General features: G+C 48.3%; 1 protein-coding gene across 1 annotated transcript in view; it reads left to right on the top strand.

The window, feature by feature from the left end:
* Positions 1–18,468, top strand: part of Map3k4 (mitogen-activated protein kinase kinase kinase 4) — an 88,830-nt gene that overhangs the window by 58,823 nt on the left and 11,539 nt on the right. The window contains 13 exon segments of the mRNA XM_032894708.1: positions 1,383–1,499; positions 3,512–3,611; positions 3,695–3,778; positions 5,087–5,353; positions 6,521–6,670; positions 8,746–8,907; positions 9,351–9,484; positions 10,331–10,409; positions 11,086–11,152; positions 13,428–13,524; positions 14,217–14,375; positions 16,843–16,943; positions 17,471–17,551. Coding sequence (XP_032750599.1) covers positions 1,383–1,499; positions 3,512–3,611; positions 3,695–3,778; positions 5,087–5,353; positions 6,521–6,670; positions 8,746–8,907; positions 9,351–9,484; positions 10,331–10,409; positions 11,086–11,152; positions 13,428–13,524; positions 14,217–14,375; positions 16,843–16,943; positions 17,471–17,551 — 1,598 coding nt within the window.

The raw sequence follows: 18,468 nt of genomic DNA, 5'->3' as shown, positions 1-18,468 counted from the left end.
TGCCCCCCCCCCGGCCTAGTTCTGTGTTCTTCCCATCCACTGTGTTGGTTCAGTCAGGGCAGAACCACTCCAACGCGTCTATGGTCATGGCTACTCCTAAGCTTTGCTGTCAGCCCTCAGCCCCCAGGATGAATCACACACTCAGCACCAACTGCACACTGCTCGTGTCAACCAGTCTGTCAGACCATCTCCTGAGCGCTCGGCAGCTCCAGGCATTGGGGCCACATGCAGCCAGCCGTCTCATCCAGCGTGCCCTCACCTCCTGGGCTCCAGCCCGTGCAGCCCCAGCAGCCCCTTCCATGCTCGAGGGCTGGACACATGGCGCCTGCCTGCCCCACATGAGACACGTGACCCAGTTACTTTCATGACTCATTCCCCCGCTTCCCGCAGACCTTTGTTCACAAGTGTCACCTTCCTGTTGCATTTAGAAGTTCCCACTCACAAGTACTTAAACTCATTCTTGTTTTTTCCATCCAGAAGGTGAGGGCTTTGTCCACTCTGCTCACTGTTGCTTCTGTGAACAGGAGCCGGGCTTTTAAATAAATGCATCCGAGGTGTTATATGATATTCTGAAAATCCTTCTCTGATGAAATCGCCTTCCCAGTCAGATATTTTAAAGCCTGCCTGCTCTGATGGCCATGGGATTAAACTAACTTACATTAAATCCAGGCCCTCCAGAGCACAGCTCTGCCTCTGCTTCTGGGTCTCTTGCCAGGTGTTGCAGCCCGCCCGATGTCTCTGCATTTCCCTTTCAAGACAAGGTTTCTCACCTTCATCAAATTCCCTGTCCTTCCTAGACTCCCCTCCTCTCCTCCCTCCCCTCCCCCTCAGATAATCCTGCTGACATCCAGCCTTGTTTGGGGATGTGGTGGGGGGAGCTTTCTCTTCGGGAGAGGCTTCGCTGCCCTGCTTCTTTCCCATCAGATGACAGGCACGTTCTCATCCTCTCGCTCAGCATCGGGGTCAGTGGTGATAGTGAGGGTTGCCACCATGATTCACCCGCTGTGCGTGCTTGGGTGTTGGTTAACACTAGTGTGTAAGGGTCTGTTCATTCAGGAAGGTCAGGTGTAAGAGCTAACCTGGAGGTTGGGAACAGCTCTGCTTCAGTGTCTGTTGCTTTCCCACCACAGCATTTGGTTCGTTGGAGGCATCTTATGCCATCTTGAACATTTAAGCAATAGCATGTGTCATCAGTGTGGCTCCGACACACAGTTTACTACCATGGTTTATACTCAGTGCTGTGTTTCAGAACAAAGGTGGGCTGGGCTGCTGTCTAGTGTTCTGTGTTTTCTCCTCAGTCGTGTGCTAAGAGAAAGCTCCCATTGGTCTGTAACTATTGTGGCAACAGCTGATTCTCCTTCTGCTTCACCATTTGTCCCCAGTGACATCGCAGGGATGCTGCTGAAATCCACGGGGAGCTTTCTGGACTCTGGCCTGCAGGAGAGCTGTGCTGAACTGTGGATCAGCGCCGACGACAACGGTGCTGCCGACGAGCTAAGGTTGGCGTCACACCGGCCTTCTGCCATTTCTTACCTCTGGATCCCAGACAGTGACGGGTGGGGATTGGCAGTGGTCCTCTGGTTATGGCTTTATGTGAGAACTTCTATTCAGGCAAACAGGCTTTCACACGATAGAAACTGGGTATTAGCTAAATATGGCTGTGACAACACTGTGCTTGTGTTTCCTGGCCTATCTTTAAGTGCTATGTTTTCTTTAAATCCCTGTAGCAGCCCATGTGCCTTTTTTTTTTTTTTTTTTTTTTTTTTGGTTCTTTTTTTCGAGCTGGGGACCGAACCCAGGGCCTTGCGCTTCCTAGGCAAGCGCTCTACCACTGAGCTAAATCCCCAACCCACCCATGTGCCTTTTAATGCCATTTGTCACATTTTTTTTTTTTTTTTTTTTGGTTCTTTTTTTCGGAGCTGGGGACCAACAGGGCCTTCATGCTTCCTAGGCAAGCTCTACTACTGAGCTAAATCCCCAACCCCCATTTGTCACATTTCTGCTGTTACACTTGGTGCATTTCTTCTGCTGAACATTAGGGTCAGTAAGGGGGCCATGGCTCATCTGAACATTAGGGTCAATATGGGAGCCATGGCTCATCTGAACATTAGGGTCAGTATGGGAGCCATGGCTCATCTGAACATTAGGGTAAATATGGACGCCATGGCTCATCTGAACATTAGGGTAAATATGGGAGCCATGGCTCATCTGAACATTAGGGTCAATATGGGAGCCATGGCTCATCTGAACATTAGGGTAAATGTGGGAGCCATGGCTCATCTGAACATTAGGGTCAGTATGGGAGCCATGGCTCATCTGAACATTAGGGTCAGTATGGGAGCCATGGCTCATCTGAACATTAGGGTCAGTATGGGAGCCATGGCTCATCTGAACATTAGGGTAAATGTGGGAGCCATGGCTCATCTGAACATTAGGGTAAATGTGGGAGCCATGGCTCATCTGAACATTAGGGTCAATATGGGTGCCATGGCTCATCTGAACATTAGGGTCAATATGGGAGCCATGGCTCATCTGAACATTAGGGTAAATATGGGCACCATGGCTCATCTGAACATTAGGGTAAATATGGGAGCCATGGCTCATCTGAACATTAGGGTCAATATGGGCGCCATGGCTCATCTGAACATTAGGGTCAATATGGGTGCCATGGCTCATCTGAACATTAGGGTCAATATGGGCGCCATGGCTCATCTGAACATTAGGGTCAATATGGGCACCATGGCTCATCTGAACATTAGGGTAAATATGGGAGCCATGGCTCATCTGAACATTAGGGTAAATATGGGAGCCATGGCTCATCTGCCGAGTGCTCTCCAGTGTCATGCTGGCTCGTGATACTGAACCACTGACACTCACTCCCTCCTTCCCTCTCTTCCTCCCTCCCTCTGTCTCTCTTTCTCTCTGTGTGTGTCTCTGTCTCTGTCTGTCTGTCTGTCTGACTGACTCTCTGTGAAGGGGAGGGGGGTGGACCCTGTAGCTTTAAGTTGTAATTGAAAAGTCACCATGAAAATTGAAGAATGGAAGCTCTTTGGAGACTCCACTTGCCTGCCAGAGATGGATCTCAAAGTTCTCTAGCCCTGCTCCCTGGTGTCCTACCCCGAGATCAGCTGTGGTGGTAGCACTGTGTCACACAAGTCAGCATGAGCCTCAGGATGGTATTGGGGGTGGGGGTAGTTGTAGTCACCAAACGATTTAAATTTCTTTTCAGTCATTATGAGCTCTTAAACTCTAAGAGTATGTCATCATAATGTCTAGAAAATTAAATATCCTGTTACTTGAGGGATGTTTGATGTCCCTTACGTACACTGAAAGTACTCAGGTCTTACTATAACAATAGTCTGAGGATCATGTGTCTGAGCATTTGGCCACTTCTCAGTAACTTTGTGTCCCTGATGAAGTCCTAAGGGTGCTGTTTGTGCTATGCTTTGAAATTTACTACATGTTTGTTACGAGTGCCCCAGTGTGACTAACTGAACTTCACCCCTGGCAGGAGGTCTGTCATCGAGATCAGCCGAGCACTCAAGGAGCTCTTCCACGAGGCCCGGGAAAGAGCCTCCAAGGCCCTGGGCTTTGCTAAAATGCTGAGGAAGGTGAGACTGCGTCTGAGCACTGCCACCCTTCTCCCCGGTTGTCTTAAAGCCGATCCTCAGACGTTTCTGTTCTGTCATCCTAGGACCTAGAAATAGCAGCAGAGTTTGTTCTGTCTGCGTCTGCCCGAGAGCTCCTGGACGTTCTGAGAGCAAAGCAGTATGTTAAGGTGAGTCCCCTGGTGTTCGCGGCGTCCTTCGCCTCTGCTGCAGTCTAAAGAGGCTACTTGTGCATAACATTCAGAGTTAACATTCCGGGCTGAGGAGCTCCACACTGATCGCAGGTTCACAGAAGAACACTCCGCATACAATTGCTGACAAAGAATCGACCTCGGTGTATCGTGTTATGAACTGAGTTATGCATTTTCAATATGTAATGCATATTTACAACAGTGACTATAACAGTGACTGTGGATGTTATTGCTGTCTTTTGGTTCGAGCGCCTGCACTCAGGCCCTCTGCAGTTCATGGTGTGACTCTGTGGCAACAGTCATCCCGGTCACCGTCATAGTTACTTCTTGGGCCTTTCTCTGTCTTCTTTAAGATGCTCAAGATTTATTACTTTGGGACCTGCAAATGACATCATTGGCGTTCATATGCCAAACCCAGGTGTCTTAGGGTTTCTCTTACTGTGATGAAACACCATAACTAAAGCAACTTGGGGAGGAAAGCGTTTACTTCCTTTACGCTTCACATCACTGTTCATCACTGAAGGAAGCCAGGGCAGGAACTCACACAGGGCAGGAACCTGGAGGCAGGAGCTGATACATGGAGAAGTGCTGCTCACTGGCTTTCTCCCCATGGCTTGCACAGCTTGCTTTTTTAGAGAACCCAGAAGCACCAGCGCGGGGATGGCATCACAGTGGGTTGGTCCCTCCCTCATCAATCACTAATCACTAAAATGCCCTACAGGCTTGCTTACAGCCTGATCTTATGGAGGTGTCTTCTCAGTTGAGGTTCCCTCCTCTTCAGTGACTCTGGCCTATGTCACATTGATATCAAACTGCCTAGCACACTGGGGATGTGTGACATGGGTGGCCGCTGTGCAGCCTACCCCTCTGTCATGCCATCGTAGTCCCTGTTAGAGTGACCCCGCCTCCTAGGACAGCCCGACAGTAGCATTAGCAGGTTGTCCCAGGCACCCCCCCCCATGAAGAACTGGCTGCTGCATGTGGGACAGTAAAGCAGTGCCCTGTGCCTAGAGAACCTTCAATGCCCCGGGCTCCTCCCAGCCCCTCTCCCTCCTTCAGCCTCACTCAGCTGAGCCGCTTACACTTCAGCTTGTTGTTGGAACTAATGCTCCTCCCTCACACTCTCCTCTCCCTCCCCCTAGGCTGGCCCTGAATTCACTGTGGAGCCCAGGCTGGCCTCCAGCTCATCATGCCTTCTGAGTGCTGGGAATGCAGGAATGCACCTGTGCCCTGGCTGCTTTCCATCACACACGTCCTAGTTCACGAATGGGTTGTTTTCCTTTCCAGGTACAGATTCCTGGGTTAGAGAATTTGCACGTGTTTGTCCCCGACAGCCTCGCTGAGGAGAAGAAAATTATTTTGCAGCTACTCAATGCTGCCACAGGAAAGGACTGCTCAAAGGATCCGGACGACGTCTTTGTGGATGCCTTCCTGCTCCTGACCAAGCATGGGGACCGAGCCCGTGACTCAGAAGATGGCTGGAGCACATGGGAAGCACGAGCTATCAAAATCGTGCCTCAGGTGGAGACCGTGGACACCCTGAGAAGCATGCAGGTGGGTAGGCCTCCCCTCCATCAGCTGTGATGGTCAGAACGCTTGTAGGAAACACCGGGACAGCTTACAAATGTCACCTTCACGGCTCTGAAGTGTACGGTTACTACATGCATTCTTGGCACAGTTGTACTGAAGTGTCCCAGCAGGTTTGTTAAGTGTGTCAGCGTATACTGGGCTGTTTGAAATGACCTGCACACTTGATTTACACCATTTTGTGGTCAGCCGGATAAAAGTTGTCATTTTATTGATGAGTCAATAATTCTAGATAGCACAGTCCAGAGTGCCCCTGAAGAGCGGAAACGATGTGGCTTAGGTGTCACCAGTGCAGGGAAGGACTCCTCATGGGGCCTAGTCAGGTTTTGAGATCACTGATTACTGCTTCCGGAGGCTCCTCACATGTGTCCCACTTAGGGGCAGTGAAAGCAGGTGTTCACACACATCTGGAGCTCTGCTGGGCCAGCTGCCGCTGCCGCCCGCCGCCGCCGCCCGCCGCCGCTGGCCGGGCCGCCGCGCCGCCTCCTCCTCCTCCTCCTCCTCCTCCTCCTCCTCCTCCTCCTCCTCCTCCACGTGTTCTTTCTCTTGCGCTCTCAGTCAGACCTGCCCACTCGCTTGTTTAAGCCAGGAGTGTGGCAGCGGATGTAACGTGTCCTCCCACCTCCCTAGCTCATCACCGTGAGCTTGGCAGCCAGACGTGCTCCACAAACGACCTGTCTGGTGTCCCCGGGCCTGCCACAGCTCAGACACCATCACCTTTCCTGCACAGCTGTGCTACCAGCTTGGGCTTTTCCTCCTTCCCTCCCCAGTCCTGCAGTTAGGACTCGTTTGTGTGAAAGTGAGCACGGCACAGGCAGGCCTCTCCCGAATACTGAGGTAACTCAGTCTCCTAGTGAATCACGCCAGGGCGCTCACCTCGTCCCGACTTTCCCATCTTTGTGGGCTGTTCCAGCACACGGTCCATGTGTGCCCACGCCCTTTCCAAGTGGAGAGTGGGCTTCTTCCTCTCTTTGCTGGAGAGCCAGCTTGCTCGCTGCTCTGGCCTGAGCTGTGCCAGCTGGCAGTCCGGGCAGGGTGCTAACTGCTGCGTGGTAGACTTGAGGGTGGTGCTGTTTGGGGACAGGAAAGGCGTCACTGGTCTGTTTTATGCCTTGTGTTTGGTTTTTCTTCCAGGTGGACAACCTTCTGCTGGTTGTCATGGAGTCTGCTCACCTCGTACTTCAGAGAAAGGCCTTCCAGCAGTCCATTGAGGGGCTGATGACTGTACGCCATGAGCAGACATCCAGCCAGCCAGTCATTGCCAAAGCTTTACAGCAGCTCAAGGTACTGACCACGCCATCCTTGCTCTGGATGGAAGGCTGTGGAAATGTCACCTGTGAGGTGATGTCATTAGAGGGATGTGATGCCCCATTCTGCCTACTGTACATCTGTGCACACGTGTGCACGAGACATTCCCTTTGGTGTTTCCTGGAACTGTAGAACTGGGAAGGTTGGAAATGAGCTGATCCATGACTGTGTGGGTCTCTCGGATGACTGTTTACCAGAGTGGAGGTTGCTACAGGTGCTCTTTACACATGGTCAAAAGCGTTTGTCCTCCTGTTCAGGATGTGGTTCAGCCAAGTTAGCTATAACAGAGAGGAGCAGTGTGGGCAGGCACGAGGGCTTCCCTCCCAGTCCGTGGCAGCCGCGGCTTTGCATCTTTCTGTTCTTTCCTGCTTTTAAGCACCGTGTTGGGTGCTGCTCTCTTGGATCTGCTTTTATCTGCTCTTCCAGCAGCTGTCAGTCAAGCCTTCGTAGTTACAGAGCTGCGGCTTCTTACAGACTCCCGGGAAGTACGGTCATTCAGTGAACTCGTGGCTTTCTTCTGCCAGTCCTGTTTATTTTACTTATTGATGAATCCAAGGGACTACTGCCCTTCAGTTCAAGCCAGGGTACTCTGCAGCGTATAAGTTGCTGTATGGTGTTGATTCCACTTGAGTTTGAAGGATCCTGGCTTGAGCACAGAGCGCCTTACTGAGAGGTCAGCACCTCCTAGTAGCCTCTGGGAATTGTATTATGTAGCTCAGGAGAGTTTCAGAACAGGAAGAGTGAGGACTAACAAAAGAAGCACTCGGGCACTGATGTCCATGGATCAAGGTTACGAGTCTGCTGACCAAGTATCTCAGTCTGGTTTGATGCATATGTCAGAAAGAGGGAAATAGTATAGAACCCAAAGCTGGCAAAATAAGGTCAGCTCAGACTGGTTTGTTGAGGAATACCTAATTTTATTTAGTGAGCCTTGGGAGTTTAGAACATTTTTGAAGAATACTTTGTGATACACTCCCAGTGTACAAGAGTGTAAGAGATAAGTGTGAAGGGGTGAGTGTGGAGGGTGTGTGAGATGGGTGTGAAGGGGTGGGTGTGGAGGGTGTGTGAGATGGGTGTGAAGGGATGGGTGTGGAGGGTGTGTGAGAGATGGGTGTGAAGGGGTGAGTGTGGAGGGTGTGTGAGATGGGTGTGAAGGGGTGAGTGTGGAGGGTGTGTGAGAGATGGGTGTGAAGGGGTGAGTGTGGAGGGTGTGTGAGAGATGGGTGTGAAGGGGTGAGTGTGGAGGGTGTGTAAGACGGGTGTGAAGGGGTGAGTGTGGAGGGTGTGAAGGGGTGAGTGTGGAGGGTGTGAGACGGGTGTGAAGGGGTGAGTGTGGAGCTAGCCTGATGCCATTGTAGAGCACTTAAATTAAGACATGATCCTCGGGGGCTGGAGAGATGGCTCAGTGGTTAAGAGCACCGACTGCTCTTCCTGAAGTCCTGAGTTCAAATCCCAGCAACCACATGGTGGCTCACAACCATCTGTAATGAGACCTGATGCCCTCTTCTGGTGTGTCTGAAGGCAGCTACAGTGTACTCATACAATAAAATAAAATCTTTAAAAAAAAAAAAAAAAAGACATGATCCTCAGCCTTTACTCTGTTGACATTGGGGACTGGTTCTTTGTTGTATGAGGAGGTGGGGTGTCTTCTGTTACATGGGGTGGTGGTGGAGTGTCTCTTGCTGTATGGGGTGGTGGTGGGGTGGCTCCTGTTGTTTGGGGTTGCTTGTAAGGGGATGTCTCTTGTGTATTGGGGGATATTTGGCAGCATCCTTGGCCCCCACCCACCAGGTGGCAGTAGACCTGATCTCCTCCATTGCTCTCTGGTGGTTAATGTTCAAAGGTGCCAGTGACGATCAACACCTGTTCAAAGGAGGGACTGCGTTTAAGTGCAGCGGGCACTTCCTGAGGGTTGTTCCACCCGTGTTTGTAAAGTGTTAAAGACCACCTCACACAGAGAACGGTGGAAATGGGGATTTTCTGTCACATTTTGACAAAGTGTCTCTGTGGCTTGTCTCTTGGGCTAATGATCATGGTCTGGGACTCTTCAGAACGATGCGCTCGAGCTGTGCAACAGAATAAGCGATGCCATCGACCGCGTGGACCACATGTTCACGCTGGAGTTGGATGCCGAGGTCGAGGAGTCCGAGTCGGCCACGCTGCAGCAGTACTACCGAGAGGCCATGATTCAGGGCTACAACTTCGGGTTCGAGGTAGGACCCGTGTGAGGGAGCAGCACACAGCCCACACATGGCTTTGTGGGTTACAAGAGCAGATTGGAGTCTAGACGACAAGCCTTATGTTAACTGTAACCACCACATAGTCGGGAATGTCACGTTATACTGCTGTGGGGTTTTAAAGTTCAGATAGGTGCCCGGATTTTATTTTCTACTCACAGCTATCTATCTACTGTGTTTTAAGACTCTGAGCTGTTTAGTGTCATAAAAGTACATTCTTAATTTTAAAATGAATAAAGTTATGTACCAAGCTATATTTTGTGACTATATTCGGTAATACTGTGAGTTATTCAAAGTATACATAATAATTAGGTTTTACAGTTCAATTTTAGACATTTTAGTCAGATACAGTGTATTACTGTGTGTAGGTATTGTAGAATGGTTTTGTTAATTTTGATATGCATGAAATCTTCTTACAGTATCATAAAGAAGTTGTTCGTTTGATGTCTGGAGAATTCAGACAGAAGATAGGAGACAAATATATAAGCTTTGCCCAAAAGTGGATGAATTATGTGCTGACCAAATGTGAGAGCGGCAGAGGCACAAGACCCAGGTAACAGCGAGCAGCTCTGGTCCTTCCGTGAGCACATGGGGCTGCTCGGGTCTTGTTTCTGGGCGCCCAGTTTCAGTCAGTAATTTTCAAATGGATGCATGTATACGTGACACTTGTAACCAACCTTAGAGGGAAGACAATCTATAATGTGTCCAAAAGGACCCGTGTGTGTGTGTGTGTGTGTGTGTGTGTGTGTGTGTGTGTGTGTGTGTATACGTGTCTGTGTGTGAAATTGTCCCCTTCTGTAAGCCCTGCGGCTGTTCCTGTAGCATGAAGTTGTCACCAAAGTGTATGAGTGAAGACTGGCCGGGCATTCTGTCATCCAGATGAGCAGACACAAGGCACTTGGAAGTCCCTTTCCGCGTCAACACTGCAGACTCACTGCGTGTTAAGTGGAAAACTGGAGCCTGGTTTGACAAACTCACAGAGGATGCGTGTGCCCCACTAAATTCTCTTCCCTCATGCTCCTTTTTTTGGTGTTGGAAGTGACTTATAAAGAGGTCACCGTAGGCTCGTTCTGCTCAGGTCTTGTAGAACCAAGCGTTTTATTTATGTAATCTCCATATTTTATTACATGTAATCTCCATATTGCATGGGGACACTTGCGTCTTTGTGTATGAGCGTCATTGTCTGATGGAGACTAGTCTCCTAAGTCGCTTTTATTTATGGAAATAGAGTTTATATTAATTAGATGGCATGTAACTTCTGTCCAATGTATGCTTGTATCTTTTGTCTCTTTAATAGCATAGTAAATTTCCAGTTACTTTTATGCTAATATTAGTGTTGTGTATCTCCTGCAATGTTTCCCCAGCTATTATGTGATTGTTGAATACTTTCATATTACAGATGGGCCACCCAAGGTTTTGATTTCCTACAAGCCATTGAACCTGCCTTTATTTCAGCTTTACCAGAAGATGACTTCTTGGTATGACATACTATAAATACTTCTTTCAGTTAGAGAACCACCAAGTTGGTCACTCTCTGTCCTGGATAGTGTAATATTTATGGAGTCCTGGTTCCTCAGTGCACTTAGCCTGTAGGGACGATGACCCAAACACAAAGGTGTGCCATGGCTTTCAGGGTTCTCTTATCGCAGCTGCGTGCAGCTGACCGTGCGGTGTTCCCTTGGCCCTTACACTTCTGAAACAGAGACTTGTGTCTCTATTTCGTAACCTGCCAGCCCAGGCTGCCCTCTAGGAGCTAACAGAGAACAAGATGGTCTCCCCTCAGTGTCTGCCATCAGTCACTGCCATCGGCTGCCACCATTGTCAGCAGTGGCTCCAGTTGGCGATGTTGCACAGATATAAATTCCCTCCTGTTGCCTTCTGGTCATGAAGATGCATCTTTGCTTATAGATGTCATTATTTTATGGGAATAGTCTGCCTCGATGCTTTTATTTATGAAAATAGAATTTATAATACATTATTAAGTGATATTTAACTTGTATCTAGTTTATGCTTGTATCTTTTATCTTTTAAACTAATTAAAATTGTTTACTTAATGTCAAATGTTGCTTTCAAATAGACCGAGCCTAGTGTGCTGAGTATGTAATTAAGGATTTACTTTCTTTTCTTATCTTCCCTTTTTTCTTTGGTTTGTAGAGTTTGCAAGCCCTGATGAATGAGTGCATTGGGCACGTCATAGGAAAGCCACACAGTCCTGTCACAGGTGTGTACCTTGTGAGACCAGCACTTGCTGGGTCTGATGAGCCAGTTGTCTTGGGATTGATGTCATTTATAACAGCACAAGATAGATTTAAGAGTATTCAAGTTACAGAGCTGAGGTTTGTGCAGGGAATTCCGTGGTCATTATTCTACACCCTACAGGAAGAAATGGTTTCTGCTTTCCTAGTGTTAACGCCTGCTCTCCTTGTTAAAATCTTTGTGTACGGAGCAAATGGGGAAGGTTCCCCTGGTTCCCTCTTGTCTCATTAAGGAGAGGTTCTCCTTGCCCCCACCCCCTTGTCTCATGAAGGAGGGGTTTCCCTGGTCCTCTCTGTCTCATGAAGGGGGAGGCATTCCCCTGGTCCTCTTTGTCTCATGAAGGAGGGGTTTTCCCTGCTCTTTCCTTGTCTCATGAAGGGGGAGGGGTTCCTCTGGTCCCCCCTTGTCTCATTAAGGAGATGTTCTCCTTGCCCCCCACCCTTGTCTCATGAAGGAGGGGTTTTCCCCTGGTCTTCCCTTGTCTCATGAAGGGGGGGGGTTTCCCTGGTCCTCTCTGTCTCATGAAGGGGGAGGGGTTCCCCTGGTTCTCTTTGTCTCATGAAGGTGGGGTTTCCCCTGCTCTTCTCTTGTCTCATTAATGGGGAGGGGTTCCCCTGGTCCTCCCTTTTCTCATGAAGTGGATGTTTTTTTCCCATGCTTCTCCCACTTCTCTGCTCACTTGAGAAAATATTGACTTGGTTTCAGTTTTAAAAAAAACGAAGTTCTTAGCTGGGCAGTAGTGGTGCAAGCCTTTAACGCAGCACTTGGAAGGCAGAGGCAGGCAGACCTCTAAGTTTGAAGCCACCCTGGTCTACAGAGTGAGTTCCAGGACAGCCTGGGCTACACAGAGAAACCCTGTCTAGAACCCCTCCCCCCTCCAAAAAAAATTTGGTGTTTTTTGTTTTTTGGGGTTTTTTTTTCTTTTTGCCAAGACAAATAGTATTTTATTTTTAAACAGTTTTGCAGTGTATGCTGAATCCTTAAAAAAAAGATATTTATTCAGAAAGATGGTGTCATTCTTGATACTGTCTGCAAGTTGAACAAAGTCACAGTTATGCCATACTCACTCCAAGATAGGAACTTTGAATTGCATAAAATAGTTCAGAAATGGTAAATTTGCTGAACATCAGCTATGCTGGTTAAAAATTACTCTCCTGGCATAGAAATGTTTAATATAAAAGTGGGCCTTGTTTTAGAATGTAAAATTCCTTCAGTTATCCATACCCTTTCTTCCCAAGGCTGTCATGAAAGTGACACTTACTGCTGTAAAACCACTCAAGTGCGTTCTGGAGAGAAGCGCTTCACAGGGCACTGCTTTCCTCAGACTTCACCCTGGGGAAGCAGCGATAGAGTTTGATCTGATTTCTCAGAACACTTTCTACATGTCATGCTACTGAGAGGAACCCTGACACAAGGTTTCCATTTAGGTTGAAATGTGTGTAGACGAAAACTGCTAACACATCAAGAGATGACATCATAGCATAGGAATGTAGGAACCAGGTCAGCCTCTGCCCCCCCCCCCCCCAGCTGGAGAGGGGTGGAATCATGTCCATTTTGTAGCAGGAATCACTTTGAGTGTCACTAAGTTTGGAACTGGGGCGTAGTGTACAGCTGGACTCGTTCTTAGCGTGTTGGGCCTTGTCTTCAGTCCCATCACCATGAAGTTTGTCGATGATACATCTGATTTCGAATATCATACAGTTTCTAGGTTTTCGATCTATCTTAAACTGTATTGTATCTACGTCAGTCCTGTATTGCCCTGTTTAAAGGGAGAGGAGAAGGAATCCACTCTAGGGAGAAGCCAGGGAGAAACCAGTCTGTCCGTCGCTGAGCCCTAGCGTCAGGGAGTGGGGCATGGTAGCATGTGTTGAGGCGTAGAGATCTCCACCCCAGAACCTGCAGAAGCAGAATCTTCTTCACGTGTAGAAGGCAACCACCCAACACGCCCAGCGGGTCACCAGGTCCAGGTGGATGCTGGTTGTTAGTTCAGCTGCTGTTATGCACTGTTCACACCGGGGTTCACAGAAGCATGGTTTTGGTGCAGGAAAGTTTGAATGTGTAACATAACTTTACTAACTTTTACGAAGGTGATATACTTGGTAGCACTTGCGTAAGTTTTCACCCAGTGAGTGAACTTGTCTTGGTCACTGTCGAAGTCCATCGCCATTTACACAAAGACCTGGCGTGGCAGTTTTCCGTTGCCCACTCTAACAAGTTTGCTTTGTTGCCATTTCCGGCAGCTATCCATCGGAACAGCCCCCGCCCTGTGAAGGTGCCCCGATGCCACAGTGACCCTCCTAACCCTCACCTCATCATCCCAACTCCAGAGGGATTCAGGTATCTGGTGCTCCTGCGTCACGGACTCGCCTCTACCCCCGCATGCTCCTGCTCTGCAGTCATTGGGTGCTTGCTTGGGAGTGCGGTGTTTGTCCTTCTGATGGCCACATGCTGCCCAAAGCTCTTCTCTGTTATCTCGAGGACACCGCACAGGGCCTCAGCTGCCAGACCTGCCTCTTTAAGATAACTTAGCCTCCAGCTTCTTCATAACCCCAGCTACTGAGTGCTTTCTGGCTTTGGAGTCCTTTCTTTTTCTTTCTTGAAAAACAACCTTAGGAAAACAACATAAAGTGTAGTGAACAGGTAACGACAGCTCTGCGTGTCTCTTTAAGAGTGGAGAAAGTTGGAGTGACCAGTGCACAGTAGACGTCCGTGAGTGTGTATAGTTGCGAGTAAGTCGACAGTCCAGAAACACACCCATGTTCACACTGATGTTCTAGAATTGGGTTTCTGCGGCTGTGGTAGTGAGCATCCTCTCCCCACTTCAGTGCCTTTGGCAGACTGATCTCCTGTGGTAGGGCTTTCTAGGTCAGGGCCTTTGACACTAGTTTTCCACACACACACAGATCCGAACTCAAGTAGCGATGTGCATTTTATATTTCAAAGATTCTTTTTTTCGTTTCCTACCCATGTATTACATGCCAGCACCCTCCTTTCTTACTCGTGTCCTGAAGCCTTTCTTCTTGCCTTAGCACCCGGAGCGTGCCTTCCGACGCTCGGAACCATGGCAACTCTGTTGCTGCTGCTGCTGTTGCTGCTGCCGCCGCCGCCACCACTGCTGCTGGCCGCCCTGGCCCAGGTGGTGGTGACTCTGTGCCGGCCAAACCTGTCAACACTGTCCCTGATACCAGGTAGTCCCACTACACCAGCAGCGTGTCTCCCACCCCATTGTCCCCCATGCCTTTCCACAGGGTTAGCTGTAGCAGCGGTCCTCGGGGTCCCCTGTGGGTTGTCAAAGCCTCCAGACCATGGCAGCAAGCAGCAGAAGCAAAGTAGTTTCTGAGGGCAATGTTTCTTCCTTGGAGCCACCATGAGCTAAGATGACCCCTGGCTCCACCAGTCTTTGCCTTACTGCATCTGAGGAAAGACCCTGGGGTGCACAGGGCACTCGGGACTGGGCCAACAGCTTCTCCTTAGTCTCAGCCAGTGTCTGAGCAGAAGGGTCACCGCCAGTGATCTTGTACAGTAAGGAAGGGCAGTTGTGGAGAAGCGTCCAGAAGGAGTGGTTTCTGAGAGACTTGGCCAAATATAGTGCCTAGGTGGAAGCAGTATGAAATCAGGGCAGACTGTGGCCTTGCAGCTCAGGTGACTGAGATGATGTCACTGACACCAGTCCTTAACACCAGTCTAAGATTTCTGCAAACAGTTCTAGTATTGCTTCTCATTAAAATGATTAATATTCCTAATTTTTAGTCATATATATCCATAACCTTAAAATTATAAATGTTTCATAGCTTAATCCATTAACACCAAGATAAAACAAATATTAAAGCTCCCATGTCCCGCTTGTTTTTAGTATTGGAGAATTTCAAGGCGTATATCTTCACATTTCCTCCATCTCGCCATGGGGAGATTGCTATTAGCACTTGTGCAGAGTCAAGGGACGCTGTGGAGGGTGCTGGCTGCCTCGGCGGCCGGCTTCCCAGCTGCTGCATCCGTATCGCATGCGATGCCCCATCGCTGGCCTGGAGACACCTGCCTATGTAAGGCTGAGGAACTGGTGCAGGACACGTACATGCGTGGGCAGTCTTTCCATCCAACTTCTGCACCACCGTATGCTATCCATCAATGGCTTCTGATCATCTCTATCTGGCCGTGTGGAGGTCTCAGCCTTAATTCAGATCCACTTGACCTCCAGTGGCTTTAGCAGCAGCATAGTTTTGAGGTTTTTTATTTTTATTTTTTTTTAATACAAAGGAACAGATTTTGCTTTTGAGACAGTGTGTTTGTGACCACTGATAGAAATCGCAAAGTACCACAGGTGTGTGGGAGTCCAAGACTTAGGAGAGGCCTGCCAGCCAGTGCATTCCTGCAGCATACATACCTGAGAGTCCATCATAGTGCAGGACAGGCCTGGAAAGGGAGCCCTGTGCTGTGACAGTGGTGTCAGCCCACAGCATGCCTCCTGCCCACAGTGTTCAGTGATGCTTTCATTTTAGTTCATTGACCTTGGAAATAGCTATTCCGGGCTGAAATTTTATCGCTAGCACTTACTTGAAAACATTATTTTTTCAGTGCTAGGCATGCAGGAACTATGTTTTCAACTAAGTTTTCAACCCTGCTACAAGCTGGGTGTTATTCCACAGAAACTGGCAACCTTTGTAATTCCCCATGGATCCTTACATCCCATTCACAAATACACCACTTCTTCAAGGGTCTCTGAAAGTCACAAAACTGACTTATGTAACCTTCAGGAAAGCAAGAAGGTAGAGACAGCGAGTAACACCTGTAGCCTCCCAGATACGGCCCTGCTGCTTAGGAGTGGACTGTGTGTCCCTCAAGAGCCACAAGAGCTGTTCCAAGCGGCCACAGGCAGCAGAGGCGGTGCCGGCATCAGGTGTACACAGACTAGCCCAGGCTGAGCGCCATAGCAGAAGTAACCACACTGCCCCGGGCCCACTCACAGGGCCTGCTCACAGGCACCACACTGATTCACAGCAGCATCTTAAACAGCAAACCTGGTTTCATATGGTCTCTGGGTACATGCACTGTAATCTAACACTTCTGTTTAATCACAGCTTTACCCCTGTGAGCTCGTTCTTGCTCTCACTGAGCAGTTCACTGTACTGAGGAAGAGCAAACTAACTCTGTCTCTAACATGCTGGGTCTCTTGCCCTCTAGTTGCTTGGCTACTGCTTGAGAAACTGTTAGGCATTCCTTTCTTACCGCTAGACATTTACAATCTTTTGAACCATGCAATGATTTTGGCACTCTTGTTATAATTAAATATTCAAGTATAACTTGTTGGCAACCTGTTGCGTAATTTGTTTAACAAATTCTTACCTGTGCTAGGCTTAGACCGTAGTGCTTTTCATGCACCCCCATAAATAAATGGGCTTTATTCTTGTTCTGTTGTTAATGTAGAATGAATAGATTTGGGGGTACCCAGGAGAGACCCCATGTCAATGGTAGCCCTGTTTACTTGGGTGATAGATTTTGGGGGGCTTGCCCATGTGTCCTCTGCCCATTAGATGCCCGTTGCAAACGCCCCCTGGTAGTACTGCCCTGTTGAGGATTCTAGAACCTCACAGACCTTTCATTTCATGCTGCATTCACTTGATAGCTCAGTTGGGTTTGTTTTGTTAATGTTTAAAACAGGGGTTCCAGCGTCCCTGAAAATGACCGCTTGGCCTCCATAGCTGCAGAACTGCAGTTCAGGTCTCTGAGTCGGCACTCAAGCCCCACGGAAGAGCGAGACGGTGAGAGTCACGCTGACGCCATGCATTGTCCACAGCATTCCTAGTCATCTTAGTCACTAGCTCTATGTCCTTGAGTACACAAGCATGTGGGGAGCCTCCAGGCTTTCAGAGCCCTACCCACCGTGGCTGTTCAATGTAGCTTTGTATATTCTAAATCTTCTTGTGTTTTACAAAAATATCACTCTTGATATTTTAATTGCTGTGTACTTTTACTCACTTTAGAAATACAGAACTGTTATTGTGATTGTTGTAGTATGGTGACAGTTCCCTAAAACTGCCTCTCAAATAGGGTTCCCCGGAATGCTATTCTTGTACAGTTCTGGTACAGTTCTGTTGTCTGTTACTTACGGAAGGTTCAACTCTCATAACAGTCTCTTCATTAGGTACCATTTTCTAGAAATGAATAGAGACATGAGACTCACCAGAGTCAGCACTAAGAGCAGATTGGCAACAATGTTGCCATTCACCCCCTCAGCAGGGTGTAGTTCTTCATAAGCCTTAATTTGTATGAAAACCACTTCCTGCAGAGCCAGCATATCCTCGGAGCGACTCAAGTGGATCAACACGGAGAAGCTGGGAACTTCGAACACTCATCAGCCAGACCAAAGGTATGACAGAGGACTCAAGCATGACAGTGTTCAGGCTCCGAATCATTAGGTCTGATACGTTAGCTCCTGTGACCTCATGGGTAACTCTGACATCGTGGGTACCCATCATGGCCTTTCTGGACATCTTCTGTTTCACAAAATATATCACAAGGGCCTTTGGGTGTGCTCTTCCTTTAGTAGTTGGCATAATCCCTCGACATTGTCAGTACTTGTGAATATAAGCATTCTTCTTCTTGCTAAGAAATGGAGGACAAACTTTGGCTGCTGGGAGGTGGTGACTAATAAGTTACTGTGAGATGGTCCTGTCAGCGGAATGGGGGGCGTGGGGGGGGTGGGATTAGAGTTCCAGCACAGGTGGATACATTAGGTTAATATGGGACTCCAGAGCTGGTTTGCAGCCAGAAGCAGCTTTGGTATGATGGTTGGCCAGCCCAGTGTAGATCTGTTGTATGGAGGGAGAGACTTCCAGAAACTGGGAACCAGTCTCTCTGTTAGTTCACCTATAACTGTGGTTACCCTGGACACAGTGGTGGCCCTGAGTCTGCCCTGCTTTTGGAAAGAAAAAAAAAATACCTGGTGGGTAGGTAAAATTGTAAACCACCAGGACTATCTATGTCCCTCTCAGAAAAGCTGTGATTCCCAGTTGCATATTAAAGTCCTTGTCTTGTGGAGAAAGACTCATTAGCTTATAATTAAGATATCTTTTCACAGATATTTTAACACTGGGACCCACAGTCTCTGCCACGAAAAAACTTGTCCAGGCAAATCTGGTGTATCTTGTATTTAGGTTAAAAAAAAAAAAAAAAAAAAAACAACAAACAACAGTCAAAAACCCACTAGATTTCCAGGATTTAAAAAAAAAAAAAAAATGATTGTGATAGATTAGATAGATGAGCTAATTAAAACATAAAACTTTG

Source organism: Rattus rattus, chromosome 2, assembly GCF_011064425.1.
Source record: "Rattus rattus isolate New Zealand chromosome 2, Rrattus_CSIRO_v1, whole genome shotgun sequence".
NCBI lineage: Eukaryota > Metazoa > Chordata > Mammalia > Rodentia > Muridae > Rattus > Rattus rattus.
Note: the sequence above shows the minus strand (reverse complement) of the source record. Positions and strands in the feature narration are given on the sequence as shown.